Source organism: Rhopalosiphum padi, chromosome 3 (assembly GCF_020882245.1).
Source record: "Rhopalosiphum padi isolate XX-2018 chromosome 3, ASM2088224v1, whole genome shotgun sequence".
NCBI lineage: Eukaryota > Metazoa > Arthropoda > Insecta > Hemiptera > Aphididae > Rhopalosiphum > Rhopalosiphum padi.
The window spans coordinates 43,541,291-43,566,764 of NC_083599.1; the positions used below are offsets into that span (position 1 = coordinate 43,541,291).

A 25,474-nucleotide genomic window follows, 5' to 3' on the forward strand; every position below is an offset into this window, starting at 1 on the left:
AAATTAATGTTTTGGCAAAAAATTACATCAACCTATCTATTCGTAATAAAATCAATATTCAATAATAATATGAAAAAATATAAAATTCCCTTTAATAATATTAATATAAATATAACTTGATAAACTTGATAGAATCCCACGACCGCCAGAGGTTGTCCAAAAGGTATATTTTAATAACTATGTCATCAGTGTAAGAGTAAATCTTACCGTTGATCTTGAGGTTACTTAATGCAGCTACATACATTATATATAAAATCGGTGATAGAACTGTACCTTGAAGGACTCCATTATTAATTACACCTATTTAACTTACTGTGTTATATATTTTATCTTTGTGTTATTTGTTCTAAGTATGATTTAAAAATTTGAAAAGCTGTCCCAATAATGCCAAATGATTGTAAACTATTTAGTAAAATAGAATGAGATATATTGTCAAAGGCTTTACTTGGGTCCAAAATAATTCCAATAGTCTTTTTAGTTTAAGTTATTATATATTTCACATTTTCACTATTCACTAGCAAAATGTGCCAATACATCAGTATTACCTCCTAATCTCTTCCTGAAACCATATTGTGAAGCAGGTAGTGCCTAGTGCCTAAGTTGGTTTTTTCTAAGTAATTTAAAAGTTTGGGTTTGATTGCATTTTCAAATATCTTGGAAAATACATTTAGTAAGCTGATTGGTCTGTAGTTAATTAAATTTGTTTTTAACCCATTACCTTTATAATATTTTGTAAATTATCACCATAAGTAATCACTACACAGCTGTATCACATAACAATTCATATTAGAATTTTTCACTCGAATTTTTGGTGAAAATAATTTTTATTTATCATCAAAACTTGTTCAATAATAAATTATAATTTATAATCAAATTAATTTTTAAAATCAATCAATTATTTGATGTAAAGCAAACATAATTTTTAAAATAGAATTTACAAAGCATGTATATTGACTATCTTACTGTGAATAGCGGAAACCAACATGACCAGAGTAGCATTTCAAATTCAAGCGCGCTAACCAAATCAATAAAATATCTAATTCTATACAGTATACGAGAACCAATATGGAAACAGTACTATCTCAGTCTAACATTTAGTAGTACTGAATTACTGAAACAGAGGTTAGTATAGTAGGTACTATAATACATTTAAGTAAATAGTAAATACTAAATAGGTAATTAAAATATAAACAAAAAAACATTTAAATTGATTTTAATTGAAAAATCCTTCTTCCTTGAATCATATAAATACTTTTATTACCTAATAGATATCTGAAGTTGTGACAAAATTATTAAAATTAGTAAATAAAAAATGATAATACAAAAAAAAAAATGATGATAATGACATTTGGTTGAATAAAAACAAAATCAACTTTGTAAAAAATTAGTTTTCCGTGAAAATTCCCGTTTTTCCTTAATGTTAATTATTTTAAAGCTATTTAAAGGTATGAGGCCTTTTTAATGCTATCAGCGTATATGTATTATACGTAATGTGTTTGCCATCAACCGAGAGGCGTTTCAAATAGTGCATCAGAATTACAGAAAATAATAAATTTTGAAAAGTTAGCAAGGGACTACCATAATATTTGAAAAATGTAAATCAAACTCTAGTCTAAAAAATTTTGACTATAACCATTTAATGGTTAATCATTTTGAACATTTCGTGAATCCTGTAAATAAGGCTAATACATAATCAATAGAGTGTTTATGGCCAATAATAAAATTTAAGATCTTAAGAAAAATGTATTGGATTAAAACCACTAAATAAAAAATCACAACAATTCGTGCATATATATTTTAGACGATAAAAAAAAAGTTTATGTTTAATAAGTGTAATAAGGTATTATAGATAATTAATAATTATAATTTTATTTTGTAGTTTTGCACACAATTTTTTTTTTAAATTTCATTTAATAAATTTTAGAGTGTTTTTTGTTTATTTAATTACAATTATATTATAATATTTTAATACCTAATATTGAATTATGTTTTAATTGTTTTGTTTATAAAAAAAATTGTGATCAATATTAATGTTATAGATAATTATTTATTTATAAATTTAAATTATAGTTTTTTTTATCTATACTTAACTATAATTATTATTTATTATTAATATTTTCCGGTAGGTTACTCATTAAATAGTAAATTACATATTTTATCAATGCCTAATTTTCATCTGGATACACAGGACTTATTCTAGTGACATTATTTTATTATATGTACTTACTACTTAGAATATTTTATTTGATCATTAGAACTAAATTTTATTTTATGCCTACTGAAGTGATTTTTTATTTTTAAATATAATTATTAATAATAAACTATTTGTTTACTGCAATATACAATATGCTCTTCCAACTTGTTATTAAGTATTTTTTAATAAGTACTATTTAATTGATTGAGTACTAAGCGGCTTGCAACAATGGTACTGCAAATACAATAGACTAAAATAAATAAAATACATATATAGTAGCCCAATTTATTGAAAAATTGAACAATACATAAATTCTTTATTAAAAATATAATAAATAAAAGTATGAGATTACAATGTTGGACGGGATGTACATAATACAAAATATAGTAAACTAATTAAATTTGTTTTATTCCATAAATAGTACTTTTTTAACAATATATAAAGGTACGTTACTACATAAATTAATAGGTGGGTATGCCTTATGGTTGCAGTTATTACCCACCTATCATAATACTTATAATGGTATGATATGTCATAAAACTATAGTCTACAATATTATTACATATTAAATCAGTGAAGATAATGTCTAATGCAAATAATACATAAAAATATTTAATATTTTATTGCTACACTTGAAGATTGCACAATATTTATATTACACTATTTAAATTGATATAATGCGTGTAAGTTTATGAGTAAAACATTACACTAGTGAAAAAAAATATAGAAATCATTACATTTATAACACTCAATAAGAAATAGCAATAGTGCAAAACTGAGTTAAATGGCAAATTTTCAATGTACATGTACATGTGTTTGTTAATATAAAAAAAATAATTTAATTACTAAATAAAATTGATGGAATATATACACATTATCATAACAATACAATATACAAATATTATTAGTAATTATACTTTTTAATGAACACAATATTCAGTTCTAATATTTTCTTTAAAAAATAATAATAATAATAATAAAAATAATAAAATAATAAATTGTTTTAATTATTTGCAACCTACAAGAAAAAATAAATAGGTTTATTGGTAATATAATTAATCCTTAAATTATAATTTAGTTTGATATGAAAAATAAAAAAATTGAATTCTTTTCTATTAAATAGGTCATCAGATGTTTATTTTTGATTTATACTGATATCTATTACCAGAAATACCTAATTGCTATTAAGACATCACAAAATTAGAAATAATTCCATGTTTAAACTATAAGAAATCACTAACTAAATTTAGAATTATTGAACTGAAAAAGTTATCATGAAACATTTTTTTTCTATCCTAATCATTATCCACTTTATACTTCCTAACTTATAAGCTTATACAATTTTAAAAAAAATGATAACCAATTTTTTTTTACTAAATCAGATATGTGCATAATTTAAAATGTATAGTAAATTAAATATATTATTTTAAACTAATATTGGCTTTTAAATTAAACTTATAAGATATTTTGTAAATAGTGAAATATAATATTTTATATATTGCTAATTAGTTACCAATTTAATTATTATAATAACCATGCAAAAGTGAATTGTACAATTGATTAAATTAAAATATATGATGAATTTAACTTATTGCATGTGTATGTTATTAATTTATTATAAATATTCTCAAGATATATATAAAAAAAAAATTGTCAACAATAATAAGTAAAAAAAAAAAGGACGGAGTACATATTCACAATAATAATAAATTTATGTTATTTATGTTATTATTATTTGCAGGAACTGAAAAATAACCAAGTAAGCAAATTAATTGGTAAATCCAATTTTATACATAGTTTATAATAAAAACTTAATTAACATAGATCCTATTATAATCTTTATATTATAGTCTAAAAGTTATATATTTTTTAAAACTTATAATTGTATGGTGTTTTGTGATAAAAGTATGAAAAAGGCTAATTATTTAAGATGTATTCTACCAACTAGTTTAAAAGTAACGGGGATTAAATCTTTTTTAATCTTAATATACCCAATTTACAGGTACCCATTGATGTTCGTTAGATATAATTTCCAAGGCTTCAACAACTTTACGGAATGTCATATCAAAATCTTCGTTAACTATAACTAGGTCTATGTATTTTTCATACATACGTTGTAAACAAGCACTTTCTTCCAATGATTTCTTTACGTCATCCTCCTAAAAATTTTTAAAAAAAATTAATTTTTTATTTAATAAATATTTTTTTTAACACTAATGTTTATTATTTTTTCAGTGAATTTGTTTTAAATATTTAATTATTTCAACACATGTCCCAAGCAAGTACTTTGGTGAATCATTGGGAGTTTCATAGACTAAATATAACACTAGGAATAAGGTATTCAAATTTTAGCTAACAATGAAGCAAAATACGTTTTAGTATTGAATGTATAAAATGTATAGTACATATTTAATTATATCAATATTTGTCTATGATTTAAACTATATACTATCAAGCTATTTAAATTAATGAGGTTATGGTAATATTCAGTTGATAAATCAAATAATTGACCAATAAAATGTATTACTGTATTAGTACCTCCAAATATGATAAAATATAATATTACATAAATGTACCTATGAAAGTTCAAAAGTTTGGCGCACACAATTATTTAAATAATAAACAGTACTATAATTGGATAGCTTAAGTCTGTAGGAATAATTATATTATTAAATTATTAAATTTTTATTTATGGATAGTGTTCAGATAATCCAAATATCATAGAAAAAGACAAAAGTGAATTTTAAAATATATAAATAATACTATTATTGTTATTATTATTATTATTATCTGTATTTAACAAATTGTATTAGAATTTACAATCAACAATATTAAGTGTTTAATTTTAGATCATGGGGTAGTGTTACACTAACAATGCCGGGTGTCCGGATCTAGCATATTTTTTACCCATGGCAAAGTATAAAATTAGCACCTTCTCGTAATTTAGCCCCCCTCTAATATGCCACTGTTATTTGGTAATTTGACTTCCCCGTCCAAGACTTCCGAGGTAAGTGCTCCAGTTTACCACCTAAATCTGGCCCTGTATAGTGTATACTAAAACTAAATATAATTCAGTTCATTTCAAACTAAAGTATAAAATAGTTTTTTTTTAAATGCTACACTTTAGCATAACTACAAAATAATAAAACATTAAAAACAACTTTATTAAAAGAAGATTTGACTAGTTTACCTTAAAATTATTCTTTAATCTAATTTAATTCTGGTTGTTTATTGATTTAAATAATAGTTACCTCATAAATCGATGCAAGCGATTCTAATGTACGGGCTCTTCTAGAACTATATCTAATGGAACTTTGGCGATCAAACTAAATTAATAAAATAAAAATAATATATAGGTACTACATACAATATTGATGTATTCTAATTTTCTACTTACTGTCAATGTACGACTAGAATACCCCAAGTTCCTCGAATAATCATACAAGCTTTTCATTACTTCAACACCAGGTGCTGCTATGAAAATTACGTAAGGCATAAATTCTGAAGAATTGTGAAGCATTTTTAAAGCCTATAACATTGTTTCAATAAAAATTAAGTATAATTAAAACTATAAATTACTTAAATTTCATTAATTTTAAGTTACATTAAGTAAATTAAGAATATATTATACTATGCATACCACTGGACTGCAGTCCAAAACACACATTTTCCCTTGATTGATGACATCACGGATAGAATCCAAGTTTGTGCCATATAAATTGCCACCATTTTCACCATATTCCAGAAATTTATGCTCTCTAATATCATGTTCCATCTGATCACGATCAATAAACCAATAATTTTGACCATTTTCTTCCAATTCTCTTTGAGGCCGTGTTGTATCTACAAATATGATAAAAATATAGACATACAACTAATATGAAACCATTTCAACAACTTTTATAGTTAAATGATACTAAATTGATCAAATCATAGGTAGAGGATAAATTTGTTTAAAAACTGTATTTACATGGTATAACTCCTGCAAATCTTTGAGGATCACTGTTTATTAGTCGACCTTTAAGTGTCCGTCTTCCCACACCAGTTGTACCGATTATTGCCAAAGTACGTCTCTTAAAAGGAGGCATTTTTGTAACTTCTTCATACAATATCAATTCTGCTTTATCAAATTCACCATTCCATTTTGATTGATACATTTTCTTACACTTTTTTTTTGAAATCTAAAATAATTTTTTTAATTTTAATTACAAGACAAATTATTATTATTATTTGAACATAACTATGATGAACCTATTATGAAAATTCAAAAACCATATTATGCAATAATAGATATCTATTAAAACGTAGATTACAGTTTGGCATTTTGTTGATTTTTGTATTGTCTTGAATCAGACATAGGTAAGTATATAGACCAAAAAAATATAATATACTTTATACTTTATCTCTACACTATTGAAATTAAAATGTATGTACCCTAGTTCCACAAATACTAGTTTTATGAACATAGTCTGCTTCCGGAGCTACAAAAGCTTTTCTTCTTTCCTCCAATTCTTGGGATGGTATTAACCCAGGAAGTTCATTATCGCCCACTTTTTTTGCTTGCCACCAGTTGGGATCTTTCTGATCCAGAACCTGTATGTATGCATAAAAAATATAACAACCATTTAGATTTCTAAAAAGAATTATTACATAACATATATTAAATATTATAGAGTTTTTATAAATATACATGTTAAGAACTAACCTGGAGAATATCTCCATGTTTAAATGTTAAACCAATTTCTTTGCAAGGAATTAAAGTGTCTTCCATAGGGTCATAATCAAACAATGCTCGCATATAACACTGAACAGTTATACAAAACAATTAGTAATCAGTACAAACAAATAATGTGAATCATTATTAAACTCACTTGTTGTGTTTGAATTGTATTTTTATGGAAAAATCCTGGAGCGATTCGAAATTGCAACGTATCTTTGCTACGGCTAACTTCATTTAATAAATCTTCAGGGCTTTCAACTCTTTCACCATTTACTTCTAGTATGACATCTCCTTTTTTCAACAACCCTTGTTTATCAATTGTACCTCCAGCTAATATTCTTGCTACTATGAGATTTCCATTTTCGTCTTGTTCAACAGTTAAACCCTGTACAAAGAGATTTGCATTTTTTTTTTTTCTATTGTATAAAATGTATAAATTATTTTTAATAACATTTGTCAATATAAAATAAGTTTATAACTAAGAAGAAGTAACAAATTAAGTTACAAATTTGCTCCTCCTACTTGTATCTCACTTATTCGATTATAAACATAAAATGTAAAACCAAAACTGTGGGCTTTAGAGGTATATATTAGTACCTTATTCTTATTCTTAACTCCTATTAAAGCTATAATGAGAATTGCATAGTTATATTTTTTTATCTGTGTGGTATATAGGTAATAAAGAATATTAAAAACATCTATTTATTTACAGGATTTACATGGATTGAAGTGAAAACATTTAGGCATATAAGTATCTATTTTAAGCCAATAATTAATAAATAACAAACAATAATATTTTTAAATTTGACTAAGTGAATCAAATTAAATTTAACATTTTCAATTTATTACTATGAATGTTGAATTTGTTAATCTACTTATACATTTTGTATATGACACACTGATAAAACAATTACATGTGGCTTAAGGCTTAATACTTACCAATGGTTCGTCTGGTTTTTTTCGCAATCCAATTACTTTGTATGTTTGGGTAGACATTTTAGTTCCGTTCTGTTGTTGTGGCGGTGAGGGAGGAGTTGGAGGTAAATCAGAGGTATCTAATGTTTTCTTCAGTCTCTTTATTGCTATTTTATCATGTACTTCTAAAAGGGCCTAAACATAAAATTAAATTACCTATTAAAAAAAAAAAATTGACACAAATTTTTGTTACAAACAAAACTGACCTTAAAATGTAATTTGGTAATTATTGATAGTAAATCTTTGGCCACTGGATGTTTTGATGACGTACAGTGATGGCACAATTCGATCAAAGTTTGCTTTGAATTGTTGGCTACTGGTACACACGTTTCGTATTCCTCCAAAGAGTTATGAACCTGTACAACAAAACGAGTAGTGACATTAATTTTCCACATGGTTTTCAAGAATAATAATTATTATGTTTTATATTTCAACAATAATGAAATAATTTGAAGAAAGAACGATAATATTTTTTATTATCTTATTATAGTAGATAGATAAGTATTTTATATAGTATTTTCTTCGAAGTAAATTATCAATTATACAATAATATGACGTTAGTGTTTCCATGGTAATATGAATGGAATTTATATATCCACAAAACATGTAAAAGAAGTTTTTGGCATACTTTATATAATATTCACATTAGGTATATGAAATCAATACAACGAAATTAAATAGCACATAAACAACTCAAAAATTGTAAACATAGAATACTATACGAGCATACTGTACTGACTGCACGCATGACGAATGACTATATGAGTCATAAGCTATAATTCATAACATATTGTCATGTTGATATAATCACTGCAAGTAGAACAACAACATACAATTATAATTATTAATTAGCGGCCAGAGATGATATGGTCTGTTCTCATTTATCATCAATTTTCAAATTATCAATAGGTAACTGCAATTATTATATACGCTAAATACCAAACATATATACCGTATAAACGGTATAGAAGTACCTACTGTAGTTATTAGTTGTAATAATAGGTAGTTCAAATTTCAAAACACAATTTTTCATATTGTATCAAATATAAATATATATTATATTAGTACGTGCTTAGCTAGTATTTATTTCTATAGACTTATTTGTATAGGCTGTGATTCAAACTATATTTGCTTGTAGTTCCATATAATTTGTTCCGAACATCCAAACATTCCAAACACAATATTGTATAATTTGTTTTTAGAATATTGACAAAGAATCGATACTGAATTTGTAATTGCAACTTTGTAATCATTGTATAGTTTTTCATACGACCTTTAAGAGTAATAATTATTGTCTATTGATATAAATGGGTGTTTACGAAAAAGTGGCCTAGTAAAATTAATGTACATTATTATTTATTAACCTATGTCTGGTAAGTAACGGTGGACCGCGATCTCGGAGTTAATATATTATTATATAGACGACACACCCATGTACATAATGAACAAAATAATTCGATGAGTTAATTTCGATCCATGAAACAAGTGGGAGGCAAAATGGAACGCAACTGCGTGACAATTTCGCAGAACCTTGTAAAACGTCGTGTTTGAAGAAAACATATCAAACTGAGACTATATAAATGTCATAATAATAGATGTATAAATTGTATCACTAATTCACTTTATTATAATATACATGATGGTATATGATCGAATGACTCACGTGTATTCATATTAATATGAAAAACATAAAATTAATTCGTTAAAAAAAAGATAACAAGGACTATTATGTTTAAGAACACGAGCACACGAATATACTGTCTTGTTAATAATACATTGAAATAATAACATTTAAATGTACGAGCCTTTAAAATATTGTTGTCTTGAGATCGTTAGTTTATAATATAATGATTAGTCATCGAATAATCACATACGAGTAACAGGTGACATTGAATAATAAACGTATACCTGTATCAGTAGTAAAAAACCTAGAATTTACTCTTAAATTATAATAATTTTTAGTCGGTTTTTATTACCAAAAATACAAGATCAAATTTGTATTATTCTTATCTTAAATTAGACTACCATTACAATCAATAATCTATTATAGAAATTACTAGTAAGAAGTCTTTTTTTCTCCAAAAATTTGTGATTTGTTGCTTGTTAATATAATTTTACTCCACGTTTCATTTTATATTTCACATTATTTTACACTAAGAAGACGTCGTATTCATAGGTGTTAATTGCTATTATATACTAAAGCATAAAATAGAAAATTTTACTAAAAAGAATCTATTTTATTCTGTTATTTTACTAGAGTGATTTCTCGGATTTAAAGGTAAGAGTATTATCTAGGGCATTTATATATTTAAAAATGCTATAATTTGCTTAAAAAAATGTGTTCAATAGAACACTTACTTGATTACTACTACAAGTACCTACTACTAACTATACTTGATTTAAATTTGATAATAGATTAGGTCAATTCACTTTAGTATCAAAAACAATAGAGTATAATTGATATTTTATTTATTATTTTATATATATTATGAGTTAGTAAGACGCAGTCGATACATGCAGATACGACGTCCTTTTAAAGCAGTCACAACAGCCAACGACAAAATGCAGTCAAACGATGCGTTTAGGTCTCCGTAAACAATAAAAAAACTATTGCTGGACATGGCGATGTCTAGCCTTACCGCACCTTGTCTAAAAGTAAGCAGGTGCTCACTCTGAAAGAGAGGCATTACTTCGAGTTTGCGCGTAGTGACGTCGACGATTTTTGATGTAAACAAAACCAAAAATTGTCTACAAGTTTACAACATTGATAATATAGTATAGCAACGAAGGCGCTGGTGACGAACAGGTGTAAACCAAGCACTGACTACAGATAAATAGGTATATGATATATACTTGTTAAGTATTTATTATGCTACCCACAAAACATGTTAATGCCACCAATTTTTTTTAATTCATAAGTTTATCACATTAACTTGGTCGGTTTTTAAAAGTTTAGAACGATTAATTAAAAAAATTAAAAGGGTATTTCTGATTGGTCAGAGCTTCATCGGTGCGAGGGCAGTGTTACGCATGAAAATCAAATTCGACATATTTCCTAATACTATATAATATACTTGTAGGTGCTTAATCTAGTATATCCATATACTTAAGAAGTTAAGACTTAAAAGTTCATAAGTATACCAATAGAAATTATAATAGTACCTATTAGGCATATGCTATATACAACTCATGTGCATAGTGCATACTAATTTTGTAGGCGTTAGGCAATATACTCTAGGTCACGTATACGTGGTTTCGTAGAGATTTCAACGTTTTTCAAGGCGATATAATGTTATCAAATGTTTAATGATCATGCATCTATTGAATACAAGATGCGTATAACTACTAAAACGAGTTTCACGCAAAGAAAATTGCATAGGTAGAAATTGTTTGGTGATTTGTTGTGGATCATATGGACAATAGATAACTGGCAATAATATTGTATTCACTACTTCGCCAGAATCGCTGACATTTTGGGCGCCACTGTTATTGTTTTTGCAGCTCGATAACGTAATATAATATTAATTGTTTACGATCAGTTATAATAAGAAAATGAAATAAAGTCTTGTCGATGTACCTAATTGTACCGGGTAAATGAAGCGAGCGTAGCGGGGTGGGGTCATGTGGATGAGAGGGGAGAGGAACCTAAAAAATGACTACGCTGTTGGCTTGTCTTAAGTATAATAACATGAAAATCTTGTTATCGGATACTACAAAATGAAATAAACTCGAACGACAGGGAAGAAACAGAATCAACCGAATACAATATAATAATATAATATACAATCATTACCCGTTTACGGACTCTCTCCAAATTCCATCAGCAGAGGACGAAAAAGACTCGTTGAAGGCGTATTACACACCTGCTTCGTACACGTACGCGGCACACACTGCCCAAGCACAACGGTCGTCGGCGACGACTCGTAACACTACGCGTTCCGTTGACGGGCGTGCACTGACACGCGCACGCGCACTAGGTAGGACAGCCGAGAGCGTATAATATAGTAATATTATAATAATATAATATGCTGCCCGCGTGTACCTCTCTTCCCCGATGACCAACGTCACAATTTACGTGACTAATGAGTAATGACAATATCGCGAATACGATAACGTAAATATATATATTATTATATTATAAATAAATAATAATTGTCATTATTTTTGTAATTCCGTCCTTGGGTCAATGCAAAAAAATGATGTTAATGATTGTTTTAATAATTGACGATCAACTAAATTAGTATCTAATTAGTAATTACTATCCAACAAAATTACAATCAAGCGATTCGCGGTTATAAATTTTTTTGTTTTTTTTTGCCCAAGAGTGAAAAACTACACAAAATATTGGTTCACTGTAATTTGTAGTTAGCGGGAACGCGTATAGACGATCGTGCGAACCATTGATACACTGACTGCCGTCTGCATTTCAGAATACCGCATTATGAGTTACGTCGATTTACGACAGAGAAAACAATAAATAAAACGAATGAGCGGAGAGACGGGCCGAGTTTCGGAGGCGGGAGTAGTGGTAGACGACGGTGGTGCGTGCCTCCTACCTAAATGCTATTTATTTTTTTATCTCAAACACGACCTACACGTTCATATACGCTTGCCGAGACGACCGCGCGCATACAGGTGGTTTTTCGTTTCTTAACGGATTCCAGTTGAAAACATGAAGAATTATTCTCAACTACAGGTTCGCCGCCCGCCCTTCCTATCCACACCTGTTGTATACTTGTATGTGATCGTGTATAATAATAATAGGTATGTGTACAGGTAGTTGTAATAATAATAACGTGATTAAAATATTATTCAGGGTCTCCAAACGGAGATTCTTTTACTTCGGTCGTTCACGTTTCGAACCCAACAGCATACAAGTCACAACTGAAGCCTGTAGGTACGCGTCGTCAAATTTTCTTTTTGTCTTTTCATTCTTAGTATGATCATCATTTTTTACGCATTGTGTACGTGCTCACTGCTCTGACAACAATAGGTGTACCATAATATTACAATAATTCCATATCGACGAACGACAACCATGTTATACAGCAAATTACGTGTGTATAACATATTCAAACATTAAACTCATACACCTTGTACATATATTAGGTATTAGGTACCTACATATCATAAACTAATCATACTATATCCATATTTCATATTCATTTAATCGTGGACTGATAGAGAGAGTAAAATGTTCTCTTGAACTTCTCAGTTAAACTTTATACGCGAGTGTACTTACACCTAATATCTATGTATTATACGAGTTGTAGGTATTATATATGTCGTATAATACTTCTAAAACGCTTTTCAATGTTTACACTTGAACACACCTTCTTTAACTTTCGTTTCTCATTCTCCCAACAGCAGTATAATAGCCCAGTAAATACTAAACAATTATACATAAATAAATATACGAATGAACGTTTAATATTCATATGTTTTTAGTTAAAATATAGTATATATTGGACTCTCGGCCCCACATTCACGAATTAAAAAGAGTTCGCGGGCCGAACAAAAATAAAATTGTTATATTTTTAAATTATTTACTATGGAAAAAAATACTGCCTAAAACTTTAAAATAATTAAATTTATAAAAAAAAATGTCACCGTTCTAAAAATTTAAAGCGGACCGCCAGTTGCCGACCACTGTTCTAAATGTAATATCACTAATATCTAATATGCCTATACCACATTTAACCGGCTTATAGATAGGTACATACCTATAATTTAGAGTAAATATTCAACTGTTACGTTCAATTCCGGCGATTGTACCTATTACCATTGATTTTAAAATCAATGCTATAACCTACATAGTATAATGATAGCTACAAATTATTAAATATTATAGTAAGTAGTTATATTCAGATTTTTAATAATCAAATTTTAAAATATTATACCTATGTCCTATAACTTCATATAATATAATACAAATCTATATATGATCTACGTTAAAAAACATAATTTTAACATTATCACCAAAAATATACGAATACTGCAGACATATGTATATACATTTATCGTAAATATAAAATATGTAGCTAATCATCAATGTGAGATCAACCAACTAATTATCAACGTAGTTTTATAACGAAAAGTTAACATATGTCGCATCCACTTAATGTAATCGTTTTTTTTTTAACTGTGATCATATCGTGTAAGTCAAATTTTAGTTCATGAAATGGACATATATTTTATCCATTTCATGAAATGGAAATTCTTATTTTACAATCTGTGTAATATTTTTAATTAATTACATCAATAGGTAACTTTTTGTGAAATCGAAATAATAACTTTTCGTGTTATGAAAAAATACAATCAGTTTAAATTAAGTTTAATTTTTAATCTATTACATTTATTCATGATTATTATAATTATTTATAATAATAATAAATAATAATAATAATAATAATAATAATAAATAATAATAATAAATAATAATAATAATAATAATATTACTTATATTTTTACAAATATTAGAGTTATGGCAACGACTGTTACACTTTACAGAAGCTTTAAAACAAGCACATCGTTTTGATTCACATTGGCGTATACAAATACAACTTAAAAAACTTTGTACCTCAGAAATATGGAATATTTTAACAATTACTTACATTTTTATTTTGGCAGCTAAGATTTCTTCAATTATAATTGAACCTCATTTTTAGTTGGTGGTTTTTTCCCAGGTTTGTCTACGTAATAGGCATTTAATTTTTCAGAAAATTCAGAAAATGAATCAAATTCCATTTTATATAAAATAATTATTTTGTAATAAACGGTAATATACGGCTCGCATCAAGTCAGAGAACGTACTGGCATCATAAAAAAATAAAAATAATATAATACAAAACTTTTCTAGAATTCCATAGTCATAGTACACTCATTGACTCATACAATTGATATGATTATTTATCAATAACAGGTGTTGATAACATATTAGTAGTACAGTAAGTTCTACAATACCTATATTTAGTATCTTAATTCTTAATGCCTACAATTTAAAGATACTAGATTCATGTTATCGTATCAATGTTATTATTTAACAAAAAGTTACCTATTGATGTAATTAATTTAAAATATTATACAAAGTGTAAAATAAGAGTTTCCATTTCATGAAAAATACGATTATATTAAGTGGATGCAACACATATTATATTATATTATATATAGGTATACAAAGGTACGTATCGTAAACGTAAAATAAGCCTATTTTAACGTAAATTATACATTTATACCATTACGATATAAATATATAAATAACAAAATTATCCATATTATAAACACAGATTAAAAAACTAATAAAAATCTCCGTTTATGTATAGTTTTATTTTATTATAGAGTTTAATTTATTTAATTAAATTATAATTTACAAGTAGTAATTACCTATTTAGGTTTTATGTAAAACGATATTTACGTTTTATGTAATAAGATGTTTATACAGTATAATATATAATCAACTGTAAAATATTGAATAATAACAGCCTATACAAATTATGTTGATAAAAAAGTGTGCATATGATGGATATATTATATGGTGGTATACTGGAATGAGAATATATTATTATGTTAATATAAGTACAGTGTAGTCTTGTATGGGGCGTATTTACCATTTTGCAACCATTTGTAGCATTGAAAGTAAGATAATAATATACTATTTTTATTTATATTAGTTGATACTAGATATTTATCCAATAAATGACGTTTCGTGCGTGTTATCCGAATTTCAGTCCTGATGTAGGGTAATTGCTTGTTTTTTTTATCGATATTCAAAAAAATTATCAAAATAACAAGAAATCGCTAAAAAAAAAAATACTTTAAGTAACTACGTAAAAATAAATTTAATACACTGAAATACTCATTAACTAATGGAAAATGATTGTCAATAAACTTTTAACGAAAATAATTAACACGATCTTAATGATATTATTATAAGTTATTGAATAACTCGGCTTCGCTCACGTGTTAAATAATCAATTTGTATATAAGTAAATACATTGGTTTTTTTTATTATAATTAAACCATTTAAAACATAACCATGATATAAAATAATTTTTATAATTTAACTTTATTTATGATATTTACAAATGATTCTATACTGAGTTACTCAATTCTAAAATGACTGAAGTCAAAACTTCATGGTATACCACATTCAGAGTTTTATTTTAGATCCAAGACAAAATCTTTATCAGACAAAAATAAAAATAAAAAATAGGGTGACGTGGTGACATTCAGGAGAGTATTGGAAAAAATTTATGAAACCAAAATTGGAAAAAAGCTAATTAGTGTTGTCACAGAATTGGAACATACAAAATTTCCTGTTCTTTTATATATTTATATATATATAAAGATAACTTAAATAATATTTTATATTTGTTCCTTATCGCTTATTGGCGTACGTATTGTATAAAGGTATAACACGCGTAATACTAATATTCATATTATAGCATACAATAGTACTTAAATAAATTATTACAAGAATACATATGTACCTATATGTATGTATAAATTAAAAATTATTAATTTTAATACTTTTGTTTCATAATTCACTTAAATAATTGGTAACAGGTAAATTATATATCAATGTTAAACCTCGATATAAAGATATCGCGATATATTTTCGGGTAAATAAAAATTATGTCGATAATTATAAATTTATAAATATATCGTTGGTTAACACTAATTGAGTAGATAATCGGAAAAAATCGAAAATATAGGTAGCATCTACCATCTACGTTGATATATATCTCTGCTGTGGTTAACCGCTAACATAATAGTTCATAAATTATAATTATAATAAAATAAATTTAAAACAATTTTTTCAGTCAATATACACGGATACACACAAAATATAAAACCGTATAGAAAGTAAAATTCTCGAATTTTCGGATGCTATAGTACCTACTACACCTATAAGTAAATAATAAATTCATCACAAACAGTAATATATAGTATATATTATTACACCTTTCATAGTTCATCCGTAGGAAAACAGAAAACACCTATAAAACAGTATTTCAGCCAGTGGCGCAACTAGAAAAACATTTCGGGCGGGGGGTTACATTATTACAATATATATACATAAGATAAGTATATAGGTTATTATACTAGGCCTCGGAGAAATTTCAGGGGGGTAAACCCCTTAACCCCCTCCCCCTGATTGTTCCACTGATTTCAGCTAGCATAATAGCTACCTCCGTATGAAACACGTTTTGAAGTTTGAAAAATCACTTTTAGAATATTTCATATTACCAAGTAGGTAAGTCAATAATTTTACTGCCTTAAGACAAAATATAGTTTAAAAAACTATCTTTATAACATCTGATTCGGTGTTCTTTCATTTATGATTAAATTAATTTTAATATTGAGATCGCAACTTTTTAAAAAGTATGCATATTAAATAAAAAATATATAAGGTAATGTTTTTGTTTATAAAAATCTTATTTAAGTATCTGGTATTCTGGTAGGTACATCTTACATATATTAATACACCAACGTTTGAAGTAAACAAAATACTAAAAGTTTTTAATAAGAAACTGATACTAGGTTTTTATTGGCAACAACCGCACTGCTGCTATATGCTCAAACATCAAACTTATTTTTACAAAATCAAATTATCCGTGACCTTGTGGATAGGAACGTAGATAAATTCGTTGAAAAATAAAATGTTAATAGTTTTTAGTACACTATGATTATTAGTAAAAAAGTGGTACTAACAAAACTCTTACCAGTTATATAAATTATTATTAATCATGTACAAACATTAATTGTACGTTTTTAAAATAATCTATTCTAATATTGTAGAACCTATAAGGACGCGCTGTTATATGGGTTTTAATTTTATGGCTATATTAAGCAAAAATAATTAAAACGGGGTGGCTAGTGGCTACTGGCTATCGAGTAGGTATCGGTACTAAAGCATATACATTTTTTTCTAATTAATTTCCTCCAGGCACATTTTAGATGGAGTATTTATGTCCAAGTATATTATTGATCGTGTTACTAACAAAACAAATTACTCTATATACATTAACGAAAAATGTCTAAGCTCATTTAATAGGAATAATAAAAAAATTGAATAAATGTACTTATGTACGAGGAATATTGTGTTGATTTTCCAAACATTTTATTTATATATAGGTTTTAACATTAAAATGTTGATGAATTTTTAAATGGGTACTAAATACTAAATACCTAGTTCACATATTCTCGTGATCTTGTGGAATCTCGTAAAATTTAGTATAAAGAAATTTTTTACATTTGATCTTTCAAAATTCCTGCAACTGGATCCAATTTAATACCAACTGAAACCTGAAACTACCCTTTGAAGTTAAAAATCAAAGACATTTTTCTACTAAAAAAAGAGTCTTCAAACACAAATAATAATTTTTAGAAATAGTAAATACATTGCATATTTGCATGTAACATTAACACATTACATTATGTACAGCGTACACTATACATTTTACAGTTAACAAACAATGTGTTGTTGCATGAGCGAACATTATACCTAAGATATTTATCCAAGAAAAACTTTCACCGCCACTTAGAGTTTAAAAATATTAACTTATGTATAATATGCAAGTATGTCATCACATATATATATAAATAAAATCGAATGAAAATACGAACTTTCATATGCCTACTTACTAAATATCATTTTACTTTTAATTCACATTTGAATAAAGAGAATCTTTAATATTATTATTAAATAACTCATACATTATTAAATACAATATACTACCATATAAACTATACAGTAAAATATATGCGTACATATTAAGAAAATAAGAATTTATACCCACATTATAACTAATAAAACCTATCATTAAGTTATTAATCGTCTATTAAAGCATTATATACCTAACAGTTAACACGGCAATATCAGATTTGTGAAAAAAAGAAACTCGTCTATTGAATGATTTAAATGTGAATAAATATTTAAGTCAAATCGTAGAAAAACATGATAACTGAAACAACTGCAGACTATATAATATATTTCATAGTAGGTATGAAACAAGTTCAAGAAGTCACATATATTGTGTATCCTATTCTCGCAACTACGTTTTTCTTGTTTTATTATTTATGCATATGGTTTCTTTGTATATTATATTTCAATTGCTAGTTTTGAAAGTAGATACTTTATGTACATAGTAAATACATGTGACATGCATTTTCAAAAACACGCGTGGGGACAAGTATAGATCATCAATACAACGAAGACTCTTATAGATTAACTATTTTAAAGAAAAAATCCTAATAACAAAATATGAAATCATGATTATATTATTTGACTTGTTTGAAAAATATTAATGTTAAAATAAATGTTTTCTAATTACTTATTTATGTGAAAATATTAATGACATAAACAATAGAAAATATTTTACAGATAGGTCAAAGTTAATTACAATAGGTATATAAAATCGGTTGTTCAAATCTACGCACAACAATTATAATAATTCTTTTAAAATGGCCAAAATGGGTATTGATATTGAAACTGTATAAGTTGTTATCCCGAATTATATAAGGTGAACATAATATCTAATAGTTAGGTCCCGGATTAATAGATTCAGATCAGATAGAGGAATGTATTGTTTTAACAGAAATGTTTTTGGATTGAGTACAATTTTTTTTTCTGACTGATTTCGTGTTACAGTTTCTCATTACAACCTTGTTAACCTAATTTAGTTGTATTAGAACTCATCTTTATAAATAAAATCAGTATATATGTATTCTAAGGACCCGTAAAAACATCATATTCTTGATTCAGTATTTTCCGTGATGCAGCGGATAGCAAATAGTCAAATAGACAATAGTATACGTATGGATTGTAGATTGGGGAAGAGGTCTGAAACGACTGAAACATCTACCTTACAGTATAGGTACTATCAATATAAATTATGATTTTCATCTATTCTTAAAATGAAAAAATGCTTTGGCCGTAATAAATCAAACAAACCGTTGAAATTACATCGAAAAATAACTGTATAAAAAATTCTATATAACTTAAAGCTAAAAAAAAAATCTAGATTTGTAACTTTTTGAATTATCCTTTTAAATATACAATGAAAAATGCTTAAAATATAGGCTGCCTGTATGGGAATGAATGTCTCTCTGCTCGAAATGATTTTTCGTATACCATTTATCATTGAATTAAAATTGCTAAGTTGTATTCAAACTGTAGTGTTCTTATACTATACATATAAATATATACTTTGGATATTTTCTAACTGATACGAGTAATTTATTTATTTTTAGAAATTACCTATATTTTATACTAAAAAAATTATTGTACAAAATAATACTCATACTTAGCTTTGCCTTAAACAAAATAATTCAAATTTCTAAAAATATTTTTTACATAATGCTTTTTGTTTCGATTACACAGTATCAAACGAATCAATATTTAGTACTCTTTCCATTTTTATTTTATTGTGTAAACGTACCTATATTTCGTACAGAGATAAATATATTACGCGCGAGAACCGTTTCAAATGAATATTGTTTTTTTTTAATTACGTCAAAAATTATTTTCTGAGCAAATATTTTAAGCTGTTTTAAAATTTGTAGAAAAAAAAATCGAAAATATGCATTAATATGCACAATAAATTATAAATTTTCAAACTTCAAAATTGTTTTTTATGTCAGTTTATTATTAATAATTTAAATTTAGCCTCTCCTCCTATATAATGTATTCCCACAACGCCTAGTACCTTAATAAAAGCCGATGAGGAATACATTGTTATAAATAATAAATATTTGAAATTCAGTGAGTGCTGCCTCAGATTGGTATCTGCTAATGTAAAATAGGACGCATTCAAAAAATTACAAAAATGGCAAGTATGATTAGTTTTAAAAGAAACGAAAATAGAAAGTTTTTTGTTTATGTAATGGAAATACATTTTAAATTATGAGTGGAGCGATGAATGTATTGATTTTACAATGATGTGTGTGTTTTTTTATGATGGTCAGCAAATTGGATCTAGCTTGTAATTTTTAGAGGTTAAAATTAAATATGTCCATTATTTTACAAAGTAGTCAAAAAATATACAAAATAGTTAAGAAAAAACGAAAATTTTTACGCAAAACTAGTAAGCATGATTAATGCTTATATTATACTTAAAACTCGACTTAGAATAATTAAGAATGGGACAATGGGTATATCGTAAATGTAACGGTTTATTTTTTAAATGAGTTTTTGCTTGGCTAGTATGATATTGGAAATCAAACAATCTTTTTCTAAAAGCATCTTAATACATTCAATAAAAAATGATAAAAATCTTTGTAGAGTTTCTAGCCAATTAATTAACTCCAAGATTGTAATTTTTGGTCAAATTGTACTGCAAAAAATTAACTTATATATTATTCATCCACTATCTAAGTATATTATTTTAATTTTAATTTGCAAGACATTGTGTTTATAATATTTCGTTCAAGACATTTTTTTTTTTGAACATAGACATGTTGACATGTACGTAGGTACTAATAATTGTTAAAAAAATATGTGAAATCTTATAAGCGCATGTGTAATTTGATTAAAATCACATGGATGATTACCTACGATTACCTAATATAAAAGTATTTTATACATTTTCTTTTATTACAAATGAAAATGTGTGCTAAAAGTTTTAATTTTAGACATTTTAGGAATTCTAATTTTAAAAATTGAAATTTGGGGAGTGAGAATATGTACGTTGGATATAATCACTTATGTAAACTGTAAGCACATATATAAATAATATATTAAATGGTTTATTTTACATAAAAAATATGCCTAATTGTGTTTAGGTATTTAAAATAATTATGATGATTATATATACATTTTGCTACCTATATTGTTTTTAATTTAAATATGAATATAATAACAAAAAAAACTCAATTTCTATTATTAGATATAAGTTAAAACCAATAAGTCATAACACGTATACATATTATTATCTTTATATATTGGCTATTATTAATGTAGATTGTAGTAAACTATCAAGAAGTAACGAAGTTACTTCTTCGTGAACAATCTATGAGATAACAAAAAAAAAATATTTAGAACATTCATGAATAATTAAAATATTATTTAAATTATATCAGTATCTACCTATCAATGTTTCGTAATATATGTACATGAAATCCAGATTGGTCATAAATATTATTACTCACACGATTTTAATCATTATAGTTACCTATACAAAATTACAATATGACATAAATATGCAATGTTAATAAGAAATAATTATAACTATAAATAACTATATAGAATGTAATTTTAGTCACGCTTTTATAATATTAATAAATAAAACAAATGACCTTTAAAGTTTCTCAAGACAAATAAATACAATATGATACCCATATTTATATGCAGTACGGTCCACAAACAAAATAAAATCACTACTAAATTATATTGTTTGGTATAAAAAAAAACAGAGAAGTTGCTATATAGTAGATTTTGAGAGCAACTTGTTATTAAGTAGATTAATCGATTAGTTAGTAAGTTAAAATGAATAGTTTATTTTGGATTTTTAACAAAATGAGGAATATAATGTTATAGTTTTACAATAATGAATTGTATTTACCTAGTTTATTATATTATTTACTTAGTTATTTGTTATTGGATCTGCCACAGTGGCGTAACTCAAAATTTGGGTCTGGGATCAAAAATTTCAAAGTCTGGGGAGGAAAAGTTTTTATCGGTATTCATCCATTTTTTAAAATTATTTTATACACTTTTTAATGTTATTACATGTTTTATTATATACAATATAATATAACGTGTTATGAAAACTAACAAGTAGGCAGTATAATATAACAGTATATAATATGTAATATGTATACATTTATCATTTTGAGTGAAAATGTATTATTAAAAATTCTAAATTTCTAGTAAGTATACTAAACTAAATACCCTATATAGGTACATGAAAATTTAATTGGTAACATACCTTTTATACATACTCATTACTAAAAGTTCATATAATTATAATCATAAAAATAAATTTAAAACTGTATATTAATACAAGAAAAACATTCTACGTATATTTTACCTATAAATTGTAATATGCAGATAATACTCTACGTAATAATAGGTACAAGATACTCTTGTTATTTCTATCACCATTTAACTCCCGTCATCTAAGTATTATCATATAATATTTTTTTTTTATAGAATCAATAAATTAAACTTACCTTAATTAATGACTCAACGGTAGGATTATCCATTAATGTTTTCAAAAATATTATATCAGTCTCTTTAGCCTTTACATGGTAATTTATTTCGTCCATGTTATCACGAACATGTTGAAATGCAGCTATATCAAACAAAATACAAACATTTTAAAATTAATAATTACATATTATGTATCCATGAATTATTGTAAATGATAGTATACTTATATGCATATAATATTATAATGGTGAATTGTGAAATAATGTCACGAGTATACGTCTTTTTTACGTACATGATAACTGTCAATAATAATAATAATCTTTCATAAAGTCAAAAAAAATGTTTTATTGTTACAGTCGATAGTCGATATCAATATTTTTCTAAGCCCTAATTAGGAACGCAAATTAAGTATATTAACTAATAGGTGGGGCAGTGAAATGACTGATTTAAAAATTAGATTTTTTTGATAAAATGGTTTAAGATAATAATGTTTACTAAATATTAGTTCAAAAAAAGAAAAATACTTCAATTAGTAAACACGTTATGGACTTATGGTAAACAACGTACTTTTGCAATAAATAATAGTTTTACAAAAATAACTACTTTCATTAATACATGCATATCTTTTTATTAATCTTGTAAACCATGTTCTAAAATATTTAAAATATTGTACCTAGTTAAAATTTAAATTCTAGTAGACTATAATGTCTACTGTGTATAGTGTAGGTACTCATAATCTTATAATCTTATGTTAACTTTAAATTATAAACAATTCCAGAAAGCTATATATAGCTATATAGGACCATTAACTTAGATAAATAAATAAATATATAAATATTAGTTCATGGTTGATATATTTTATCTTAAATTAAACACCACTCTTAAATATTATTTTTACTGTTTTTAATACATATATGAATAATATTGATTTTATAAATAATTTAGTAATAACTAATAGCTACTAAACAGTTTCAATTCTGTCTCTTCAGTTATTTATCGTTTAATGCAATTTTAAAAAACGTAAAATGTCCTTAAAACAATACTTAAAAAAGTTTCTTTTCATAATTATTATGTACATGTTATATTGTTATTTGTTACTGTATTTTAAGATAAATTTATCAAAACTACGAAAAAAAAAATGAACGGAAATGATTTATAAAAATTAAAAAAATACTAAATCTGTAATCACTAATCTGTAATTACAAAACACACTACTAACAATAGTGCCTATAACTTTATATTATAAACTTAATTTATAGTGACATATAACACCCGAGTTAAACGCACATAGAAACACTTAAGTTATACTCATATCTGTATTCTGTATTGTGTAAGTAATTGTTGTCATTTGAAAATAATGTTTGTACAAGAATAATAAGTAATAACCGTAATTATATGACGTTACGAAACAATATTTGTATTTAGATAAGTTCTACCTTCTACTATATCTGTAAAGTGTATAACATGGTTAATAGTTATATTCGTTTATGTATAAGTATAAAGCTTACGTAAATGGAATAACATGAAGATTGTAATTTGTGGATAGAAAATTAAGTGACAGTTAACCCAAGTAGTCAACAAAATATGATAATTTATTCCACTATAAACGAATATACAAATTCGGCGATTTCTAAACTATATATAATAATTATATAGTACGAATTAGTATGATGTATTCGTTAAGATGTTGGTAATGATTTGACGGCCTTTTGTAGTAGGGATCAAAAAAAATATTAATTTTTATCATTGCATGTTTTAAGATTATGGACGTTTAAAACCGACACATACAGGACATACAAGACTAAAATAAATATTGTCATATTCTCGTATAGTCGTATGTATTACTTGTATTTTATTGATGATAATTAGGAAAGAATTATATACCGTATAAAAACAGTGAGATAATATTATGTGTTAAAATAAGAAATAAAAATATTATACAAAAACTAACAACGAATTTGCAAATTAAAATACAATGATTAGATTATAAAAAAGGTTATTTTAATTTTGTACCTGAGAAAAAAATAATGTTCAATACGACTATATAATATAATATATAGTCGTCCGTCATAGTAATACATAAGATTATAATAAATTTTAAACACCCGCGTTTAATAGATTTTGTACGTTATATGATACATTTTTGACTTTCTTTGAAGAAATAATATAATTTTTTTTATACATTTCAGTATGTTTATGGTTGGACGATGCCTCAAAAGTTTCTATCATAAAAATTTTAATTTTCCCGAATAGGTGAAAATAAAAATAAGTTTATCATACCTACAATTCATTTAAAAAATACACATTGATCTACATACAGACCCGGTTTGTAACGGTATGGTGTGATGAAAAAAACGTACCTATCTGAATATCAACCTACCCCCCGGGATCTAGAAAACAATTGGAAATCATGAAACTTTAAAAATATTAT

General features: G+C 25.8%; 1 protein-coding gene across 3 annotated transcripts in view; it reads right to left on the reverse strand.

The window, feature by feature from the left end:
• Positions 1 to 2,465: 2,465 nt before the first annotated feature.
• LOC132924474 (protein PALS2) overlaps positions 2,466 to 25,474 on the reverse strand; it is a 33,356-nt gene continuing 10,347 nt past the window's right edge. For 2 of the 3 annotated variants that reach the window (XM_060988817.1, XM_060988816.1), the window contains exons 2-12: positions 23,064 to 23,185; positions 8,096 to 8,245; positions 7,854 to 8,024; positions 7,066 to 7,299; positions 6,900 to 6,998; positions 6,629 to 6,787; positions 6,165 to 6,375; positions 5,835 to 6,037; positions 5,592 to 5,723; positions 5,446 to 5,520; positions 2,466 to 4,353 (exon numbers count right to left, since the gene is read on the reverse strand). In XM_060988817.1, the coding sequence (XP_060844800.1) occupies positions 4,177 to 4,353; positions 5,446 to 5,520; positions 5,592 to 5,723; positions 5,835 to 6,037; positions 6,165 to 6,375; positions 6,629 to 6,787; positions 6,900 to 6,998; positions 7,066 to 7,299; positions 7,854 to 8,024; positions 8,096 to 8,245; positions 23,064 to 23,159 (1,707 nt within the window). In that variant the 5' untranslated portion in view covers positions 23,160 to 23,185 and the 3' untranslated portion in view covers positions 2,466 to 4,176. Of the gene's footprint in view, positions 4,354 to 5,445; positions 5,521 to 5,591; positions 5,724 to 5,834; positions 6,038 to 6,164; positions 6,376 to 6,628; positions 6,788 to 6,899; positions 6,999 to 7,065; positions 7,300 to 7,853; positions 8,025 to 8,095; positions 8,246 to 11,682; positions 12,291 to 23,063; positions 23,186 to 25,474 lie in introns of those variants that run through there. The other variant, XM_060988818.1, reaches the window with a different exon arrangement.